Source organism: Plectropomus leopardus, chromosome 1 (genome assembly GCF_026936395.1).
Source record: "Plectropomus leopardus strain MGB_pleo_1.0 chromosome 1, ASM2693639v1, whole genome shotgun sequence".
Taxonomy (NCBI): Eukaryota; Metazoa; Chordata; class Actinopteri; order Perciformes; family Serranidae; genus Plectropomus; species Plectropomus leopardus.
Window position 1 is genome coordinate 43,418,300 of NC_142176.1, and position 21,358 is coordinate 43,439,657.

The 21,358-nt window shown below is 41.7% G+C and overlaps 1 protein-coding gene across 1 annotated transcript in view; it reads right to left on the reverse strand.

Moving 5' to 3' along the window:
* Positions 1-21,358, reverse strand: part of LOC121943175 (ankyrin repeat and BTB/POZ domain-containing protein 2-like) — a 38,267-nt gene that overhangs the window by 3,303 nt on the left and 13,606 nt on the right. The window contains exons 2-16 of the mRNA XM_042486629.2: positions 20,063-20,212; positions 18,670-18,877; positions 16,260-16,412; positions 16,005-16,170; positions 14,913-15,002; positions 14,653-14,754; positions 10,967-11,063; positions 8,555-8,684; positions 8,002-8,243; positions 6,924-7,102; positions 3,259-3,364; positions 3,068-3,170; positions 2,044-2,116; positions 1,890-1,958; positions 244-357 (exon numbers count right to left, since the gene is read on the reverse strand). Coding sequence (XP_042342563.2) covers positions 244-357; positions 1,890-1,958; positions 2,044-2,116; positions 3,068-3,170; positions 3,259-3,364; positions 6,924-7,102; positions 8,002-8,243; positions 8,555-8,684; positions 10,967-11,063; positions 14,653-14,754; positions 14,913-15,002; positions 16,005-16,170; positions 16,260-16,412; positions 18,670-18,877; positions 20,063-20,212 — 1,982 coding nt within the window. The remainder of the gene's footprint in view (positions 1-243; positions 358-1,889; positions 1,959-2,043; positions 2,117-3,067; positions 3,171-3,258; positions 3,365-6,923; positions 7,103-8,001; positions 8,244-8,554; positions 8,685-10,966; positions 11,064-14,652; positions 14,755-14,912; positions 15,003-16,004; positions 16,171-16,259; positions 16,413-18,669; positions 18,878-20,062; positions 20,213-21,358) is intronic.

Consider the following 21,358-nt stretch of genomic DNA (forward strand, 5'->3'; position numbering starts at 1 on the left):
AACGAATGTGTGGGAAACCTTGGTAACATCTCAGTGCCTTGCCTCTTAATTCTAGACAACTATGGGACCAGTAAAACCAGCGTTAACCAAACACAAGAGTATGACAGCGTTGCTTTAATTTCTAAATCAAAAAACTGCACCTGAGTGGAGAATGAAATGATCAGGGCTCTTTTCTACGAATATAAAACCAACCAGTGTAGAGGACAGCTCTTCCCTCTCAGTGTTCCTGATGTGTTTTAGTACCTTGGCAGTCTGGTAGATGTTGACAGCGTTGTCCAGAGTCAGACTCTGCGACAGCTTCATCTCACAGCACCTCTGGAGGCCTCTGAGCTGGAAGAAAGAGGCCACTGGCAGCAGCTAAGCAAACAAGCACAATACAATGAATCCCAGTCACAGAATAAGACTTTAAACAGAAAATATTAAAGTATTCTGCTTCAATGACAAGACAAACAACCTCTCTTTAACTAACTACTGTATAACAAAACACTTCATATTCCCTTTGCTCTTTAAAATGATAACTGATGAAGCCTCACTAGGGTAACATGACAGAAAAAATAACATGCTGTGTAAATCCCTGCCAACATATTTATAAACCTTGCCCTTGAATCTATGATTTCAATCCAGTCGAGGTACCATTCTGTGCTTCAGGTTAGAAGTGCAGTGACTGCTCTTCAATATCTGTGCTTTTCTCCCATTCCACATAAAATTAGTTGAGAAGTTATTCATTTGATTGTACATATTATTAGACATTGGAATTGGCAACATAATTAACACATAGAATAATTTTGGGATAGCCATCATTTTTATGGCAGATATTTTCCCCCAAAGAGGCAGCTTAAGACCTTTCAATCTTCCAAGCATAACTTTCAATTTCTCCACAATTGGTGAAATATCTACACTTGATATTAAGATCAATCAAAACAGACGTCGTTGACAGCTCAGAGAGAAGATGGGTCTCTTTTTGAGTGATTTGCTTTATACCCAGAGAAGAGACAAGAGAAAACGTCTGTAAGATTGAAAAAGTCTCGATTGATGATTGCGGGTGAGTGAGAAACACAATAATATCATCCCTATATAAATAAATTTTGTGGACGACATTAGCTATTGTGACAACATGTATGTTTTCATCCTGTCTTATAGCTAAATCCAAAGATTCAAGGGACAAAACAAATAGCAAAGGAGAAAGAAGGCATCCCTGCCTGGTCCCTCTATAGAGTTTAAAACTGGGGATTCTCGGCCATTTGTGATGACTGAAGCATTACTGCTTGCACTAGGTTGGTTATCACCTTTTCCAATTTATTTGCTAATACCTTAGCCAACATCTTTATATTGCAATTATTTTTTCATAATATTCCTTAAAGTTAAGATTTATTTCCTCATCATTTGTTACCAAATTACCATAATTATCTTTTGTTGCTGTGATTACATTACTACTTTTATCTTTTTTAAATTTACAAGCTAAAAGTTTAGTCATTCTCTCGTCGTCCTCATAAAATCTGGCTTGAGTTATTCGTAACATATTTTCAGTTTACTGGTTAATAAACTTTACTGGTTATACATTATTAGGTATTTTTTTGACGTTTGAATCGTGGTCACCGTTTGCTTCACTTGTTTGGGAGATGAGTGTGACGCCTTTTGCCTGTGAACCTCCAGCAGTGCTTTGTGGACTATACAACTTCACCAGAATTTCCATTGGCATGAGGGGGAGCAGATAATGACTTCATTCTCATTTTTGGGTGAACTATTCCTTTAAAACCTACCTGCACCATTTCATTTCGTTTTTCAGTAAAAAAACGCAGTTGATTTCTGAGGCTGAAATATAAATAGGGAACACCTCAAACTAAGCCAGGGAGCTGTAACTGTAGCAGGTAACAGGTAAGTGATCTTACCTTCATGGCTTCAAAATGGGAGACAGTCAGTCCTTCTGTTCCTCCACAGTACAGAGACGTCATCATCATCTGCAAAGAAAAAAAACACACGTCAGAGTAAAACACTTCTCAGTCTCGTTAACACCAGGGGACAGATGGTCAGTTTGTCTCCTACCTGGAATGTGCTGTAGGTCATGTGACTGACATGGACGATGTTGTCGGGGGAATCCCAGAGCATCTCTCGAAACCTGACGAAACAAAACGCACATTAGAACATCAGAGTTTTATTTTGAAAATGAGAATATTGGTGACATTTAGAATTACAACCCATTTTTATTGCACTTATGCACTTTACTGCATTCCCTGTCATTGATCCCAGTGTGTTTATAATATGCATGGTATATAATGGGATTTTTAAAAGTACTTATTTGTTTTGTATCAAAAATAAAAGTGTAATGAAGAGACAGTTTTTTGAGGGATCAGTCTTTTTCTGTAAGGCAGCACTTTGCACTCCATTTTGCCAAAAGATAACTCTCAACTCAACAGAGATGATGGAGATAATACAGTTAAAAAATTATCTGTTGTAATTTATTTGTTACGTGTGTGTAAAAATTTTCCAAAATCAAAATAAGTACAAATAAAAAAATAAATATGAATAAAATAATATCAAATACTAATAAAACAACAACAATAATAATAATTTGATTATTATTAGAATAATGAAATAATATAAAACCGTAAAAGAGGGATTAAATAAAAACCATACAAACAGCTGTAAAAAAAAGTTTTTATGGCATAGGTCTGGCTAAAAAAGGGGTATATATTGTGTTATATATTACTGATTATTCTATTTTTCCCTTTAAGTTTTATGCTCTTCATAATTGTGACTTTTTAATTACTATGTTTTCAGCTTTTGTTTTACTCAGTTCCTTGTTCTTTGTACATTTTTTGTAAATCTTTGTTGTTTATGCACTTTTCCTGCACAGCAGCACAATGTGCTTTACAATCATGTATAAAGTTTGACTAATTAAAAAAAATAGTTTTACAAGTAGAAAGTATTTGTGTGGAGTTATTGAGGTAAACATTTTATGGAACTTATCTGGAGTCTAGTTTTAAGAACCTTCATGGTTAATAGCTTGGAAATGTGAGCTAACAAGAACAGCAGTAATGATTGAATGATTGAGTAGGTGAAATCAGACCTTTCAGAGGCTGACATCAGCAGCACCCGGTGAGCAAAGAACGGACGCCCGTCCACCATGAACGTCACATCTGACATCTCCTGGTTGTTGAGGAAATGAATATCTGAGGACAGAGACAACATGTCATCCCTCGGGTGCTGCTTACATTTAGAGATGGACAGGTTGCCTCACTGACAGCAAGGATGTGCTACCTAGCTGTGTGGACAGAGTGACGTCCATGGGAGGGACAGGAGGTACAGGACAGCAGCTGTAGCAGTGAGAAAACAAAGACGCCAGCCGCTTGGTGATCACATAGTCCTGCAGAGGAAAACAAGAGGAGATCCACACTGGTAGAATGTCATGTTACATAATGTTAACACACAGACAGAAAATATATTAAAACCCTAAAGAAACACAAATACTTATGGAGAATCAGTAGTGAGTATTTTGGCTTGTACTATAAATCTTTGATGTGTCTGTATTAGCCCAGAACATGAAGTGAAAGCTGACTGTGAGTTCATCTTTACCAGCATTCTCAAGTCTGTCTTGGTAACAAATGTTTGTTTGAATTAGATTTTTGATTGTGAAATGCACCGAATATGGTTAAAAAACTCACCATTTCTAGTGAGTTTCAACAACATTTAAATGTGATCTTTCACAACAATACAAACAACATGGATTTGAGATTTTTGGAAGTATATTATTTATTTATTTTATCTTACCATAACTTACTGTGATCTTAGTGTATGTACCAGGGCCTGTTTTTAATCTAGCTGCTGAGCACATCGCTGACAGTTATAACAGAGCTACCATTCAGACTGGTTCCTACTGGGGGATTTAAACAGGTGTAACATCACCACAAATCTGCCCAATTTGGAGCAGTATGTCACAACTTCCACCAGAATGCAGAACATACTGGACTTGTGCTATGGCAACATTCCTAATGCATATTCTTCAAAACCATGCCCACCCCTCGCCTGTTCTGACCACAATGTCATCCTGCTACTGCCAAAATATAGATCACAACTGAAAACAGGGGAACCCATCCCAAAATCCACCAGAGTCTGGAATAATGATGCAGCTGAAACATTAAAGGGCTGTTTTGAGCTGACAGACTGGGATTTGTTTTTTTAATAACTGTGGTGGTGATCTACACATACTGACAGATGTATTTACCCCATTCTGTGAAAACACTGTCACTCCAACCAAACAAATAACTATCCACACAAATAATAAAAAAGCAGAAATTAACTTCTGGAAATGTGAGGGAGGCGAGGCAGGGGTTAAACACCATGATGGGCAGAGCCCCCAAACCTGCAGTGACTGACTGCCCGGTTACTGCCTCCTTTGCAGAGTAGTTGAACAGATTCTTCACCCCGTTCAACAGCCACAGCACACCAACCACTTTGACCTGCCCAGCACTCAGCCCTCACCTCTGAACCCTCACTGCTCACTGCACAGAATGGAGGTCACAAGCTGTTCATCAACAGAGTGAATCCTCACAAGGTTTCTTGCTCTGACAGACTCAGAGGCAGGGTGCTCAAAGAAGCTCCATCCAGCTAGGTGGGGTTCTCACCAAGCTGTGGCTACAGCTGTGTCCCCAACCACTGGAAGGAATCCAATGTAATCCCAATACCCAAAAAGACACATGCTAAGGACCTGAAGGACTGTAGGCCAGTGGCCCTGACATCTGTACAGTGCAAATGTGTGTGACCAGCTGACAAACATGCTGTCCAACAAACTAGACCCACTTCAGATTGCCTAGAAGGCAAAACGTGGTGTAGAGGATGCAGGTCTCACGCTTTTAGACTTTTTACATAGCCTGCTACACTGCCTCTCTGACCTTCAGGTTCACCCCACACTGATTTTATGGATAAGGCATTTTTTACAAGACAGACCACTACAGGTCGTTTTAAATGGTTTTAAAATGAGTATGCTGGTTTTACGCACAGGGCTCCCCAAGGGCTGCATTTTGTCCCCATTCTCTTCTCTGTCTACACCAATAACATCTCCTGTAACAGTGGAGGAATGACACTTTTTAAGTATGCAGACGACATGGCCCTGGTGGCTCACCTGACTGACACCCATGCTCTGTCCCGATACCAGCAGACAATCAACAACCTGGTCCAAACATTCTGTGAAAACTCACTAGAGCTCAACAGCACCTCCACCTACTGAGGAAACTCAGGACTTTCCATGTCAGCAACAACATTTTAACTCTGGTTTACACACCGATTATTGAATCCATTCTCACCTTCGGCATTTCATCCTGGTACAGCTTCCTCAGCACCAAACATAAAACAAAACTCTTCCGCATTATTAATCAGGCCAGCAAAATAGTCAGGTCACCCCTAACACCACTACCCGAACTGCAGAGCCGCTCAGTGATCAGGAAGGCCATCCTGATCACTGTCAAAGGAGAATTTCTGTCACCATTTGGGACAGACAATATAGTGTATCTATCTATCTATCTATCTAGGATCTAGAGCTTGGCAGAACTGTCTGTCAATATTTATGAGTTAAATGGGGATCTTCTGCTTGACACAGACATCTGAGCTTTTCAGCCTTTAATCAGGTTAAAGCAAATATTTTGTTGTGTTAAAAATGGCTGAATGCAACATTCAGAGTGTGTCTATGACACACAGTCTGAGCTGGGTTTGTATGCACACATGGAGCTGGTGGCATGCAGTTAACAACAAACAGCTTGAAGAGTTGCAACAATGGGAACAGCGCTGACACAGCTAACATTGTTAACCAGTGGGGAAACTGGAGGGTGGGTGTTACTTTCTGCAACAATGCCATCACAGTAACCACTGTATAAGCACAGTGCAAAGCAGTGGATATTAGCCAGCCAGTGTAATACACAAACTGAGACTCACAAGTACTAATATGGATGCATTGCCGGACTGTCTGCCACAGTAATCATCAACTAATCGCCCACGGGCCAAATCTGGCCCCTGAGAAGGGCGCCGGGTGGCCCCTAAACCATTTTCTAATTTACAATAAAAATAAAAAGACTGACAGATTGGGTATTGTTTTTGTACTTTTAGTACACATAAGGTGTTAGAGTGCATAAAACAGCATCAAAATAGAGCTTGTTTATCAAAAAAGTGCCAGTGGAGGATCCCCCACACCCCCTGACAGAGGTCCTGGTTAGAAATGTCCTAGAAATGTTCTGAAATATGAGAAATATCATAAAATCCTAAAAACATTCTAAAATCAAAGAAACATCCTATAATCCTACAAATCCTAAAATCCTGCAAAACATTTGAAAATCCTAGTTAGTCCTATAGCATTATCACAAAATCTTAGAAACGTCCTAAAATCCTGGAAACACTTGGATACTAGAAACAGCCAAAAATCCTAGATATGTCCTACAATCCTTCAAATGTCCTAAAATCCTACAAATGTCCTAAAATCCCAGAAACATGCATGGGGCTGCTGCGACTGGCCCCTGGTCTCCCGTCGTTTTACAAAAGTGGCACCCAAGCAAAGAGAGGTGAGTCTCCCTGGTCTACAACAACAAAAAACAGAGACCTTGAGATAACAACACACACAGAGGGAGCATGACTTCATCCTCTGCTCATTGCTCCGCTACATCTTTACAAAGCAAATAGTGGTTTGCTGCTATACTTATATTTTGCTCCTTTAAAAATTCTTACTTAAAGTCGGATGAGACTTCATAATAGGCGTGCAATCAGAACCTCATGGGAGCTGGATTTGTTGAAAACCGATGAAGAAAAAACTTTGTTTTATGCTTTTTAAAAACAGAAGGTGTTTAAATCTGCCTGATGACCATTTAAGTAAAATTAAAATTAAAGCCATTAAAGCTTGTGTTGCAGCTTTTTAGGAGGACTGATGAAGCACTCAGCTGTACCTTGCTGGTCTCCAGCATGCTGAACAAGAGCGGGATGCCTGTGGAGAGGAGCTCGGGGCTGTAGTCCTCTGTCCTGATGGAGAAGAAATCTGTGAGGAGGGAGACAATGACTTTGTCCCTGCACAGCTGCTGGGCTTTGAGGAGAGACTCTAGCCAGATGTGGAGCCTCCAGGGGACACCTGGGCGAGGCACAAAGGTGAGACAAAGCACAGGATCCAGGTTTTACTGTATGAATGCAGATTCAGACTGAAGCAGAAACGAGCTCTGCTGTTAACCAACTGAGTGATTTTTCCTGTCTGTTACATCCATTAGTGAACAGTACAGAACAACGCTGCTCTTCAGAGGCACACAGCAGCAGCAGCAGCTCTTACACCTTCATACACTGGAAAATAACAAGCTGTGAGCAAGTGATTGATTGTTTTGCATTTAAAATTTAAAAGTCAGAGCTTGTACACAGTTTCTTTGAGTTCTACTGTATAATGCAAGCTTCATACACATTACTGATACATTTCTAGGACCATACAATCTCTGAAACAACCATGGCTCTTTAATGGCTCTATTACACCAGCCTTTTTAAAAAGATATTTAATGAAGGCCAAATGAAGCCTCAGGAACCATTTTCTTTATTTTCTAAGTCCACTAGATGTCGCTCTCTGTTCAACAAAGAGTTAGAATTACATAGAAATTGTAATTCCTTGAGCTTTTTTCTTTTATTAAATTATTGTTAGATTTTAAAATTTCTATTGGTCCTTGAACACAACATGTGTTATCTGTTTAGAAAACAGATTGTGATGACTTTTTCAAAACTTTCAGGCTATATTTAGTTTTCCAAAAACCTGTCCAGGCTTGGAAATGACTACTTACAAATTCCATGACTTTTCCATACTTTTCATGACCATATAAATCCTGCTGATGTTTCTTCTTCTACATTTCAAGCCTACTTGGTGTCCATATTAACATATATGTTGTTTAGATTTTATATCAATAAATTAATAAATCTGACATACAAAAAGTTAATTCATGCTCTCATATCCAAATAGAAATGTCATCAGAACACGAGATAAACCTCACAGCTCACCCATCTCTCTGAGCTCCATGGTCACATCCAGGTAACCGTGCTCGGCGCTGTAGTAGGCCGCCTGCTGCAAGGCCTTCATCCTGGCTTTACACAGCCTGGGGACAGGGCTTGAGGAACCAGGAGCTTTTGGATCCTGTTCCTCCTCCTGATCGTCCTCCACTCCTTCAGCCAGGATCTCCTCCAGAGAGAGGATGTCCTCCTTCCGGTGCTGGGGCTTCAGCAGCAGCCTCCTAAGGATGTTCCTGCAGGAGAGAGGACAGATGGTGCCTGGTTGTTTTGCTCTTGAATCGCTGGGTATTGTACATGTCCAGGTTGAACCAGGGAGCTGAGATCCTTGTATTTTCTAGGGATTCTTGTCAAAATTTGTCCCCATATCCCAGGGTGAAAAAAATCCTGGAATTTTATGCTGTGTGTTCATATATTGAGCTAACAGTTCAGATGTAGGGTTACATGTTTAATTATCATGATTCTGTTTTTATTTATTTATTATCCAGCCATTTATTTCAACAAATTCTATGAATTATTTCTATAACTGGCTGCAAAAATGTCTCACCTGTGTCCATGTGCTGCAGCATAGCTGAAGCAGTTCATGTCCTCATACAGCGGAGATGAATTCCCATGATGCACTCTGAGCAGAGGGTCAGCTCCATGGGTGAGGAGCAGGCTCACCATCTCGTAGTAACCTGGGAGGATGAAACATGTTAGATTTATTTAAGACACAGAGGCATCATCTGTACCCCAACATGTTGCTGCACTGACCCAGGCTTGTTTATCAATGACAAATACAAATAATAATATATAATTAAACATATAAAAACACAGCAAACGGAGGCATACTTTAACCAGTGATCCATCCTAAAGTTTTTTAGAAGTTTGCCATAAAAAGGGTTGATCAGCATAATATTAAATCCAAACTGGAGATCAAGCAACCACCCTTGTACTGTTAAATGTTTCAATTCTTTAACCTTTTGAAACCTGTTAGTTACAAGTTACCAGAGAATTACCTGAAATTTAGGAAAAAACAAAACAAAAAAAAGGTAAAAAAAACCAAACAAACCACTGGACCCCTTCTGATGGACACGACAAATGGTTTGAAGTTTCTCTCGGCCGGATGCGGGTCACCGGGCCCCCACCCTGTAGCCAGGCCTGGTTGTGGGGCTTGATGGCGAGCGCCTGGTGGCCAAGCCTTTACCCATGGGGCCTGGCTTGGCACAGCCCGAAGAGGCGACGTGGGACCTCCTTCCCATGGGCTCAGCACCCATAAGAGGGCCCAAAGGGGTCGGGTGCTGTGTGAGTTGGGCAGCAGCCGAAGTGGGGACCTTGGCAGTCTGATCCTCGGCTGCAGAAGCTAGCTCTAGCGACGTGGAATGTCCCCTCTCTGGTGGGGAAGGAGCCTGAGCTGGTGCGCGAGGTTGAGAAGTTCCGACTAGATATTGTCGGCCTCAGAGGGGTTGGACTCTCTTCCACTCTGGAGTTGCCGGTCAGACCTGGCAGACCCAAACACATTGTGAGGGTCTGCTGGGAACACCTGGCAGAGTCTCCCATCAGAAGGAGCTTCAACTCCCCCTCCGGGAGAGCTTCGACCATGTCCCGGGGGAGGCAGGGGACATTGAGTCCGAGTGGGCCATGTTCTGTGCCTCCGTGGCTGATGCGGCTGACCAGTGCTGTGGCCATAAGGTGGTCGGTGCCTGACGGGGCGGCAACACCCGAACCCGTTGGTGGAGACTGGCGGTGAGGGATGCCGTCAAGCTGAAGAAGGAGTCCTATCGGGCCTTCTTGGCCCAAGGGACTCCGGAGGCAGCAGACAGGTACCGGCAGGCCAAGCGGAGTTCAGTGAGGCCATGGAGAACAACTTCTGACGGCTTCGAAGAGGTTCCGGACCACAATCCGGCATCTCAGGAGGGGGAGGCGGTGCTCTATAAACACTGTGTATGGTGGGGATGGGGCGCTGCTGACCTCGACTCGTGACGTTGTGGATCAATGGAAGGAATACTCCGAAGACCTCCTCAATCCCACTGACACGCCTTCCGGTGAGGAAGCAGGGTCTGGGGACTCAGGGGTGGGCTCTTCCATCTCTGGGGCTAAGGTTGCCCAGGTGGTCAAAAAGCTCCTCAGTGGCAGAGCCCAGGGGGTGGATGAGGTCCTCCCAGAGTTCCTTAGGGCCTTGGATGTTGTGGGGCTGACATGGTTGACACGACTCTGCAACACTGCATGGACATGGGGGGCAGTGCCTCTGGACTGGCAGACTGGATGGTGGTCCCTCTTTATAAGAAGGGGAATGGGAGGGTGTGTTCCCACTATAGGGGGATCACACTCCTCAGCCTCCCTGGTAAGGTCTATTCAGGGGTACTGGAGAGGAGGGTCTGCCGGACAGTCGAACCCTGGATTCAGGAGGAGCAATGCAGTTTTCGTCCTGGTCGTGGAACTGTGGACCAGCTCTGGACCCTTGGCAGGATCCTTGAGGGTGCATGGGAGTTTGCCCAACCAGTCCACTCCCCGTGCCCCTCGGGGAGTCCTGTAGAGGGCTCTCCAGGAATATGGATAATAATAATTATATAATAATAATAATATATAACCGGTGCCAGAGCTTGGTCTGCATTGCCTCGTTTCCGTTGAGGGTTGGACTCCGCCAGGGCTGCCCTTTGTCACTGATTCTGTTCATAATTTTTATGGACAGAATTTCTAGGTTGAGGGGGTCCAGTTTGGTGACCTCAGGATTGGGTCCCTGCTTTTTGCAGATGGTGTGGTCCTGTTGGCTTCATCAGGCCATGACTTCCAGCTCTCACTGGATCGGTTTGCAGCTGAGTGTAAAGCAGCCGGGATAAGAATCAGCACCTCCAAATCTGAGTTTTAGTTTAGTTTAGTTTTAAAGGCACACAATCAGTATTCTGCCTGTGTGTTCTCCAAGTCTGTACATTTATTTCCAATCTAAGCAAACGTACAGGGATCTCCAATGACAACTCACCTGCAGCAGCAGCCAACTGGAGCGGCGTCTCTGCTGAGCTCTCCTGAGCATCCAGCAGGGCTCCTCCCTCCACATCTGCTCCAGTCTCCAACAGCAGCTGTCAGCGGGACAGCACCATCACTGTTAGAGACTTTACTCTGAACTGCTTCCTTCAAATTGACAGTGTATTCTTGAGAAGTAACATCAAAAGTAACACACCCTGTGTTTTGGCTTCTATGAAGTTAAGAAGAAAAGGGACGTGGAGAAGAGCAACACTGTATTTAAGTAAATGCATTTGTTATTTTAGCCCTTTAGAACCTCATCAAGAGCAATTAAGTGCTGAATACAGATGCTGTCCACGTGCATTTAAAGCTTTAAAACCAGAGCTGATCGGTTTGATTTCTTCTGAAAAATGTGAACAAAAGGCAACAAGCAAGAAATTGGCAAAAGATGAAAAGAAAAGTACCTGAAATGTTGTTTTTAAAAAGAGAAAGGGAGAGAGAATTATCAGGGGGTGTCCAGAAAACTATGATTATTGTAGGGACCTGGAAATTCCACATATCATTCGTTCATTTGGACTCTTGGCACTGGACATGTGTCACATTCAGAGAGATCCCACTGTGGTCGCTCGAGGAGATGGAAACGTTTCTTACCTTACTGGCCGACGAGCGTATCCAACAAGTGTGAGTCTGTGTGTATGCATGGTTTGAATTACGGGGGAGCTAAGGGGAGCTCGGCTCCCTTGAGACGTTCACGGTGGGCTCTAAAAATGGTTGACTTTTGTGTTATAGATTAAATATTTTCTGCACAGAAAGATTCCTGAAGAAATTTAAAAAATAAGTAATATGTAAACGCTGTGTGTTTATTTGCTCATTACAGTCCATTTCCGAAAATCTTTTAAAAAAAACTTCCGTGTCTCTCCCTGCTGTCGCCTGAACTCCTCATCAGCTGACAGAAGGGATAAAGAGAGGAAATGTTACCGACGGGTATCAGTAGAATCTTTTTCGCAGTAACCCTGTAATTGACCACGCGCTGCCGCACACTTTACGCAAGTGACATGTTTCAGTAGTAGTGCGTAACGGAAAATAGGGCTCCCCTGAAAGCCATGTAATTCGAACCCTGTGCGCATGAGTTTTTAGCTAAGGACACTGTACCATTTGATCCAGACCACTATGATCAACATTGACGATTATCTTAAAGAATAAGCCAACATTCTCATAGATTTGCCATTTGCAACCAAAAGGGAAAAAGTTAAACTTGTGTGCAAGACCAGCTCTAAAGCTGTCCAGAAGTTTATACAGTCCCAACCTCCCAGAGTCAGAGATGACTACACAGAACTTCATTGAGCACTGAATTTTCTTCTCCTGCTGAAAAGATCTCATCCATGGTTGCAGCCCTCCAAATTAAACATTCCCATCGTGAGAATCCTAGGAATTATCACAGATGTTTGAGACACACATACTTTCAGTGTAGAAATGCACCAGACTTAGAAGAGAACCCCACCTTCAAGTCTTTGTTTTTAAGGAACCTGCATCCCTGCGTGCGCACTCACATGGTACTAAGGACGTGGAAAGGTAACCCTTCCATGCATGAGCTAAGGAAGCTGACACAGGTGGCTCGGGAAATTGCTGTCAATTCCAAAGCGAGAGGGTTACGATCTGAGCCTGCCAGATGGTAACCCAGAATCAGAAGTTGCAGTGTCACACAAGCCTTCTGCCCCAAAACACCACCCTCACAACAGCTCGGGGGGTGAGGGGTGTGAAAAGACATCTGGGAGACAAAAGGTGTAGCCGCCATGTCCCCCAACTGCGACGAGATAGGCATTCTCAGAACAGATGCTGTAGAAGGCCCAGAAGTGTGACCTGCCAAGCGACCTGTCAGATGATGACCGCAGCACCTCTGACATATCTGAGCACAGTTTTAAGCATAGACAAAATTCCTCAGACGGTCAGAGCGCCTCTGAATTCTCCTCTGCCTCTGAGGACATGGAGCGTTACAGCCCTGAGCCCAGAGTGAAGCACTGAAGGGCCAGAGCTCACTTCTCACCTAGTCCGACTCTGTACTGACAGTAAACAGATGTTAATCTAGCGTCCCTTGTTCTTCCTGCAGATGTAGGCAGACTTGAGTTCCCAGCAACAGCAGCAAATTCAGTGATTCTGAACTTATATAGCTAGACACTCTGCTATTTGTTTGGAAAGCCTAAATTCTGATTGGACTCAGACACCACTGTCCAACTTTGCAAGTACACTTAGATTCAATTTTGTTTGTAGCTTGTTAGTACCACAGCTAGTTGCAACACTAGTTAGGGCACACCACATTATAACTTTACAGGCCTAGTCATAGACATGTCCTCATCATTGTAGGTGCCTCCTTATGCATCTCAACAAACACATTTACATAACTAACATTCTTGTTCATCTCTTTGTTATTGGGTTATTGGTTAGTCTGGAAGTTACTTTGTTAATGCCTCACACAGACAGGATCTTGCATGCAACTAAACAACCTTTTTACTGACCAAAGCACTTAATATACATATTAGACCACATACATGGACTCAGAAATTGGCTCTCAATAGCAGCACACAGAGAAAGAACTTAAAGTTCCTGCCTTTCCTTTGTTCCTTTGTCTGACCAACCACATGGTCAGCTAAGGCCTTCCTCGCTCTGCAGCCATCTTTGATCCAGCATCTTGGATCTGGCATCTCCTTGTAGCTTCTGTTGTTAGTCAATCCACCTCTGCCTCTTGGTGTGTTCATGCTCACACCAACACACACACCTTCTCTTTGTTCCTCTCTCTCTCTCTCTCTCACACACACACTCACACACATTTACACATCCATACTTGTATATATACTTGTATATATTAGCAGTTTATATATATATTTTGTGTTTTGTTTAGCATTGCTTTTCTTGTTGAATAAATGTTTTTGGAATCATACTTGCTGTCTGCTTAATGTTGTACAAAAGGGAGTAAATTGCCAACTACTGTGTCAAGAGCTCCAAAGTCCTTCACTCTTTACTATCAGTATGGTAATTTTGGTTATAATTATTAATTCAATTATTAATCAGAGTTCCAAATTGATAATTTAGTGTATTTTATGAGACTGTTTTTATTGATCTGCTATCATTTTCCCTTTCAGGGAATGGTGCCCCATGAGGTGATTTAATGTAAATTAAGTCACATTATTTAACATAATTAATAATTATTTTTAGTAATCATTAATTATTTCTGATAGCCATCTTTTAACCATTGGTGACAATGGCATGAGGCCTAACCACAGAAAGGGTTGCCCCGTGTTAAAGCCAAAATCCTAACATTATTATCATTGTATATTCAAAAATTATGCTATAAAATACTATATATGTATGATTTTTTTGCAGCTTTTTTCAGGCCATTTCCTTTTTATCTTTTTTTAAAGTTTTCTTTTATTGCTGATTTTTAAGTGATTTTATTTAACTTTTTTAAAATTTATTTATTGCAAGTACTTGGGCCATTTCATATTAAGCTGCTCATTGCCCTGCTACCATGTTTTCGAGGGAAAAAAAAATCAAACCAATTTGTCCATTAGCTTAGAGATCAAAAGGGTTAATTATGGATCATTACGAATATGCTAAAGGAAAGTAACAAGTTGTTACATAGTGAGAAAAAAATAGCTTAATCATGTAAATTTTGACAGAGATACGATTGTGTTCAGTTGGAGTCCTCACCTGAGCCACAGACAGGTGACCGTGCAGCACGGCGAATGTCAGAGCCACCCAGCGTCGACTGCCAGGAGGAACCGATGGGTGTCTGGAAGAGCAGCCTGGGACCTGAACAACACACACACACACACACACACACACACACACCCACACACACACACACACACACACACACACACACACAAACAACAGGCATCTCAGCCTCAGAGACAATAACCAGCTTTGACATAGATAGCCGACAGCTGAGTCAGCAGCCGTGTTTGTACCTGCAGGTCCAGGCAAGCTCCAGCGTCTATGAGCATCTGCACCAGAGCTTCATCTCCTGCTGCTGAGGCGTACATCAGAGGAGTCATGCCCTGCACCAATACATACACACACACAGTTTTTTTCAGACTACACAGATAGATGAACATCACAAATCTGTTTCCTCAAAGCATTCTTGCAAAATGATTTTTGTTTCTTCTTGCTGTTCAGTCCAGGTGTGGGGTGTTAAACACTCCAATTAGAAGTACTGCCTTGCGAACCAGTCAACTTGCACTTACAGTTTACGTCCATGCAATCACAGCCAGTAGGATCCTCTGCAGCGCACAAGTGCATTTATACCTGTGTGCTGTACCTGTCTGCCATGCTTTTTAGTTTTTTATACCGTCTCACCGCTGCTGTACAGTGCATATTCACATGTATGTGTATATGTATGTGCCTGCTGTGCTGTGTTTGTTACTGATTGATTGTTGTTGTTGAATGGATTTGTGATGCTGCGATTGTTGTATACATATGTTGGGTGTGCATGAATGACCTGCTGCTTTGGCTAATTCTCAAATTTCTGGATCCACTTTTTTTTTTACTTTGCTAAAAAAGAGGGGATAATTATTAGAAAATGATCCCAAAAAAAGTACAGAAAGCAATATTTGTAATTATAATAATTTTATAAGCTATTTAAAATTATTTTACAAATAAAATATAACATATAAAATAAATACATACATTTATTTTTATCTTCAGCCCTTTTTCTAGGTCATTTTTCTTGTAAATTTTCACTGTTTTTTTTCCTCATTTTTGGGCCATGTCTTGTTAAGTTGCTCACCCCCCCCCCATGTCTGTAAAAGAAATGAAAACAATTTGACATTACTATATTTATCAATATCAATATTAAATTTAGTAGGAAACAGCCATAAAAGAGTGAAAAGAGAGTATAAATGTTTGATAAAATAGAAACTCAGGTATGATCTGCACTATCAGTAATTTTCAGTAATAGTCAGAATCACCACATTTTCACCTGGGCAACACCCGCTACTTGTACTGCACCCTGCTGTTTCACCTTAATTACACATTTCCACAGTGAACGGTCCCTCCCTCACCTGGTCATCCATAGTGTTAACCCCCTCAGCTCCCAGCAGCTGTGTGGCCTGGTGGACCAGATCTGCTCGCCCACACGCAAGCATCCTGAAGCCCAGATCCAGCTGGAACTTTGCTGCAGCAGCTTCTGCATTCAAACATTTAAAGGACTGGTAATTGCATTTGGACCTGCAGAGAAACACACACGTCACTGAGGTTACAACATCAATGGCTTCAAAGTGTCAGACACGGCAGGTGGGCCCTCACTGGCTTCTTACTTTAGCTGTCTGGGCTCACAGTCCAGTCCTGGCAAGAGCATCCTGGCTGTCTGTCTGACATCATCGCTGTCCACCAATAGGCTGCGGCGATGTTCAGCGTGTACAACAGCGACTCTGATCCACTCCATTAGAGGGGGGAGGAGCAGGAATGGCCTGGAGGAAGGTGAGGATGCTGTCAGTTCACATGTGACTCCAATATTTTTGGTTGTATTTATTTCAAGAGTGGTTCAACAAAAACAAATTACATCATAATAACGAAGAGTGTGACTCCTTAAGGAAGTTTTGCCCTTATTAGACAACTTTTTATTAGATATAATCAATGCGTCTTTATTAACAGGCCATGTACCTCAGTCTTTTAAAGTAGCTGTCATTAAACCACTTCTAAAGAAGCCCACTCTTGATCCTGAGATTTTAGCTAACTATAGACCGATGTCTAATCTCCCCTTTATTTCTAAAATCCTTGAGAGAGTGGTTGCTCATCAGCTCTGTGACTTTCTCCAAGACAACAGTTTATTTGAGGACTTTCAGTCAGGCTTCAGAGTTCATCATAGTACAGAGACGGCACTAGTAAAAATTAATAACTACTTATTTATCGCTTCTGACACGGGTCTGGTCTCTGTTTTAATCCTATTAGATCTCAGTGCCGCATTTGACACCATTGACCATCAAATCTTACTGCACAGACTGGAAAACTTAATTGGCCTTAAAGGAGCGCCACTAGCCTGGTTTAAGTCATACTTATCAGATCGTTCCCAATTTGTTCACGTCAATGATCAACCCTCCGCACATACAAAGGTCTGCTTTGGAGTGCCACAAGGTTCGGTGCTTGGACCAATCCTTTTCACTTTATATATGCTTCCTCTAGGCAACATAATTAGAAAACACTCTATAAATTTCCATTGTTATGCTGATGATATGCAATTATATCTATCTCTGAAACCAGATGAAACTGATCAGCTATCTAGACTTCAAACATATCTTAAGGATGTAAAAGCCTGGATGAGCCGTAATTTCCTGATGTTGAATTCAGACAAAACTGAAGTTATTGTTCTTGGCCCCAAACACCTCAGAAGCTCCTTTTCCAACAATGTAATTTTTCTAGATGGCATTACCTTGGCCTCTAGCACAACTGTAAGGAACCTCAGAGTTTTATTTGATCAAGATTATCTTTTGCCTCCCATATAAAACAAACTTCAAGGACGGCTTTCTTTCACTTGCGTAACATCACAAAAATTAGACATATCCTGTCCCAAACAGATGCTGAAAAATTAGTACATGCATTTGTCACCTCTAGGCTGGATTACTGTGACTCCCTATTATTTGGTTTCCCCAACAAATCTCTTAGGTCTCTCCAACTGGTGCAGAACGCTGCTGCTTGTGTTTTAACGGGAAGCAAGAAAAGGGATCATATTTTTCCTGTTTTAGCTTCTCTGCACTGGCTCCCTGTGAAATCCAGGATTGAATTTAAAATCCTCCTCCTTACTTACAAAGCTCTAAATGGTCAGGCTCCATCCTATCTGTCACAGCTCATAGTTCCTTACCAACCCTCAAGATCACTGCGCTCTGAAAATGCAGGGTTACTTGTGGTTCCCAAAGTTTCCAAAAGTAGGATAGGAACCAGAGCCTTCAGCTACCATGCTCCTCTCCTATGGAACCATCTTCCAGTTTCGGTCAGGGAGGCAGACACTGTTTTAACTTTTAAGGGTAGACTTAAGACCTTCCTCTTTGATAAAGCTTATAATTAGGGCTGGCTCAGGCTGCCTGGACCAGCCTTTGGTTGAGTCTCCCTGGATCCTGGCCGTAACCTTGACTATGCCTGACCGTGGTGATAGCTGTGCTGATGCTGCGACCCTGCCTTTGGTTGTGCTTGTGCTGTGGCTGTACTGATACTGTGCCCCTCGCTCGCCCTGATCGTGGTCTGGTCCTGGTTGCGCCGATGCTGTGATCTTGCCTTTGGACACCTCCCTATCAGCATATGCATGAGACTGTTATCATCTCCCTCAACATCATCATAGAGTGCAATTAATAATTTCACACCTACCATTATTGTAATATGACATGCATCTGTTTCTATTATTGCCGTGCCTCTCTCCCCCTCTCTCCCCCTCTCTCTTTCTCTTTCCTTTTTTGCCATGATTGTATTTCATTTGTTATTTACGACATCTATTGCTGAGGTTTCTTCCTTTTTTTTTCCCCCGTTCAGGGGTTCTTTTTCGGGAGTTTTTCCTTGGGTGATGTGAGGGTCTAAGGGCAGAGGGATGTCGTACACTGTACAGCCCTCTGAGGCAAACAATGTTTTGTGATAATGGGCTCTATAAATAAAACTGACTTGACTCCAGGTTTTAAAGGGTTAACTCTGAAAATCACATTTAAATCAGATCATCAGAGGGCAACACACACACACACACACCTCTCTCTGCTCAGTGTCATGGTTGGAGGCTCCAGGTTGGGATTTTCCAGTGACTCCATCTCGGGGCTGGACAGGAAGTAATAGAGCGTTCGGAGGGCATCAGCGGCCCAGAATACTGTCAGCTGATTGGCTGAGCGAGGGGGGCTGACGGAAAGGCTCGAGCTGCGCAGACGCTGCATGCGGTGCATCGCTCGAGAGACCAGATCACCTGCAGGACAAGGGCATACCTGCATCAGCTCATTCTCAGACTGTAAAATAAAAACAATTTAGACTTCTTTTTTTCAAGTGTGGAGACATTAATCCAGTAATTACAACAGTGAACGAAAAAAGAATACAACTACTTAATAAACTATATTAATGTAAACAATGTGAAGCCTTTACTCACTTTTCATTCTCCTTTTTTTAAATTTTGGCTGTGTTCATGCATATGGCATACATTTTGGCAAGATCCCACAGCATAAAAACATGCATTGTATTATTTCTGGGCTTTTGCCTTGGAATTTGTCATTTTTACTATTTTCCACCTGATGACATCATTTTTGGCATATGGAGAAAATACATGGTATTTCCACTAGGTGCACTGTTACTATCAGTGTTGCTGCTAATCACTCACATATCCCAGACTGTGATCATCAAAAAAGAATCTACTTTTTATGTAGTATATTGAAAATAATTCTTTATTTGTGGGTTTCTTTTTGTTCATTTAAAAACTGGCATTTAAAGGGTTAAAATTCTGAAAATTATTGAATATTTGATAGTTATGATTACGACTGATGTTGGATGAAAAAATAACTAATAAATAAAATAAAAGTAGAAAATAATATTAATGTACAATACTTTAATAGCCTGATTTTGAAAAGCGTATTTTGTGAGCAGAGCGATACAAGTGTGTGTAATGTCAAAGCAGGCCTTAAGGGTTAAATATGATCTCATGAAGAATACAAACACAAGCCCTCTAGTGTTCAATGACTCATTTTTTGTTGGTTTTTCATTCAGTCAGTCTGCAATGATTCAACTAAGGACATAAAAACAAATATCGTTTCACTGAAAAGCGATAATATTCTAAATGTAACTGTGAGGGAGAAAACTGAAATCTGAAGAAACAATATGACTTAAATAAACAGTAAAAAACCCAAACCATGCTGTGCTGAAGTGCTTCGTGGTCAGATGAATATGTCATCAGAGAGTCCATAAAATGCCCTGAACAGTGAAGGCATGCAAGGTGTAAAGGTGCCCTTGTTTTCTGGATATAAGCCACAGGTTGTTATGTAACTGACGGGGAGCTGGCAGCATCTAACGATCTGTTCCAGGAGCCCAACTCCGGTCACAGTTTAAACAAACACACACAAAACACAGGAGCCAATTGTGGCAGCAGTGACACACACACACTTACTGAGTTCAGCGATGCTGCCCACACAGGTGGCCAGTAGAGCCTGCTCCAGTGTTCGCAGCTCCAGCTGGATGTAAGCGTCCTCCTGGCTCTCCGTTGAATCCTTTCGAACCTTTGTGTACGGGCTGACATGGGCTGGCAAAGACAACTCACCTAAACACACACGGAAATATACACACACACCAATATAAATGTTCAAGTTTACAAATACTCTTCCATGTCAATATTATTGTAGCTGTTAGTGGTGCTGGTGGCGTCTCTGTGGAGGGAAATGTGGGTCAGTTGGTCAGTCCAACACTAAGGGCCAAACTGAAGCCTCTCAGCAGCTATTATGTTGATAACTACCAAATGTTGCACTGATGAGGATGCCCTCTGACTTTGGTGATCCTCTGACTTTTCCTCCGAGGTAATTTATTGGTTGTTTGTTAATTTATTTTTTGTTTCAACCCTTTGAAACCTATTAAAATCAAATTAGTTTTAAAAATTGGTTTGATTTCTTGCAAATGAGGAGAAGGCAATGGGCAACTTAATAAGACATTAAAAATGTGCAAAAATCACCAAACATTTGCAAGAAATTAGTAAAAACTTTACAAAAAAATCCTGAAAAAAAAGAAAAAAAAAGAAAAATAAGAGACAACAAAAAGAAAAGGTTAAAACACCACAAAAATGGTCCCAAAAGGTGTTGAAAACTGAAAAAATAAATAAAAAATCTGTCATTTAATTTAAAATATAAAATTAAAGTAATTGTGAATATAGGTTTCTGGAACAGGATTTTAAGTACAATTCCAGTAAAATGCACCTGTTACCTGTTAGTTCCTTTAATTTGAGCAGTAAAATGTAGAGGTAAGTATATGTGTGTGCAGCTAATTAGATCACTGACAAACATTAGCTTTGTCATTGGCCATATTTTGGCACATTTGAGTATTTCTGAATCATATCAAGCACACACAGACAGCGTGGACAGTAAGATTATGCTGCTTAAAAAAGTTTCTATGGGCATTTAGATACTTTCTTCCCACTGTAAAGCAGGCCATTTGAATCCATTGTAACTGTTGTGTATCCAAGCAGCTGTATCTTTACATAATATTATCAATAATATTATCATGGAGTGCATTTAGTAATTTTACACCTATCATTATTGTAATATGACGTGTCTGTTTCCATTATTGCTGTGCATCTCTCCCCCTCTCACCCCCTCTCTCCCACTCGCTTTCTCTTTCCTTTTTGTCATGATTGTATTTCATTTGTTATTTACGGCATCTATTGCACGTCTGTCCGTCCTAGAAGAGGGATCCTTCA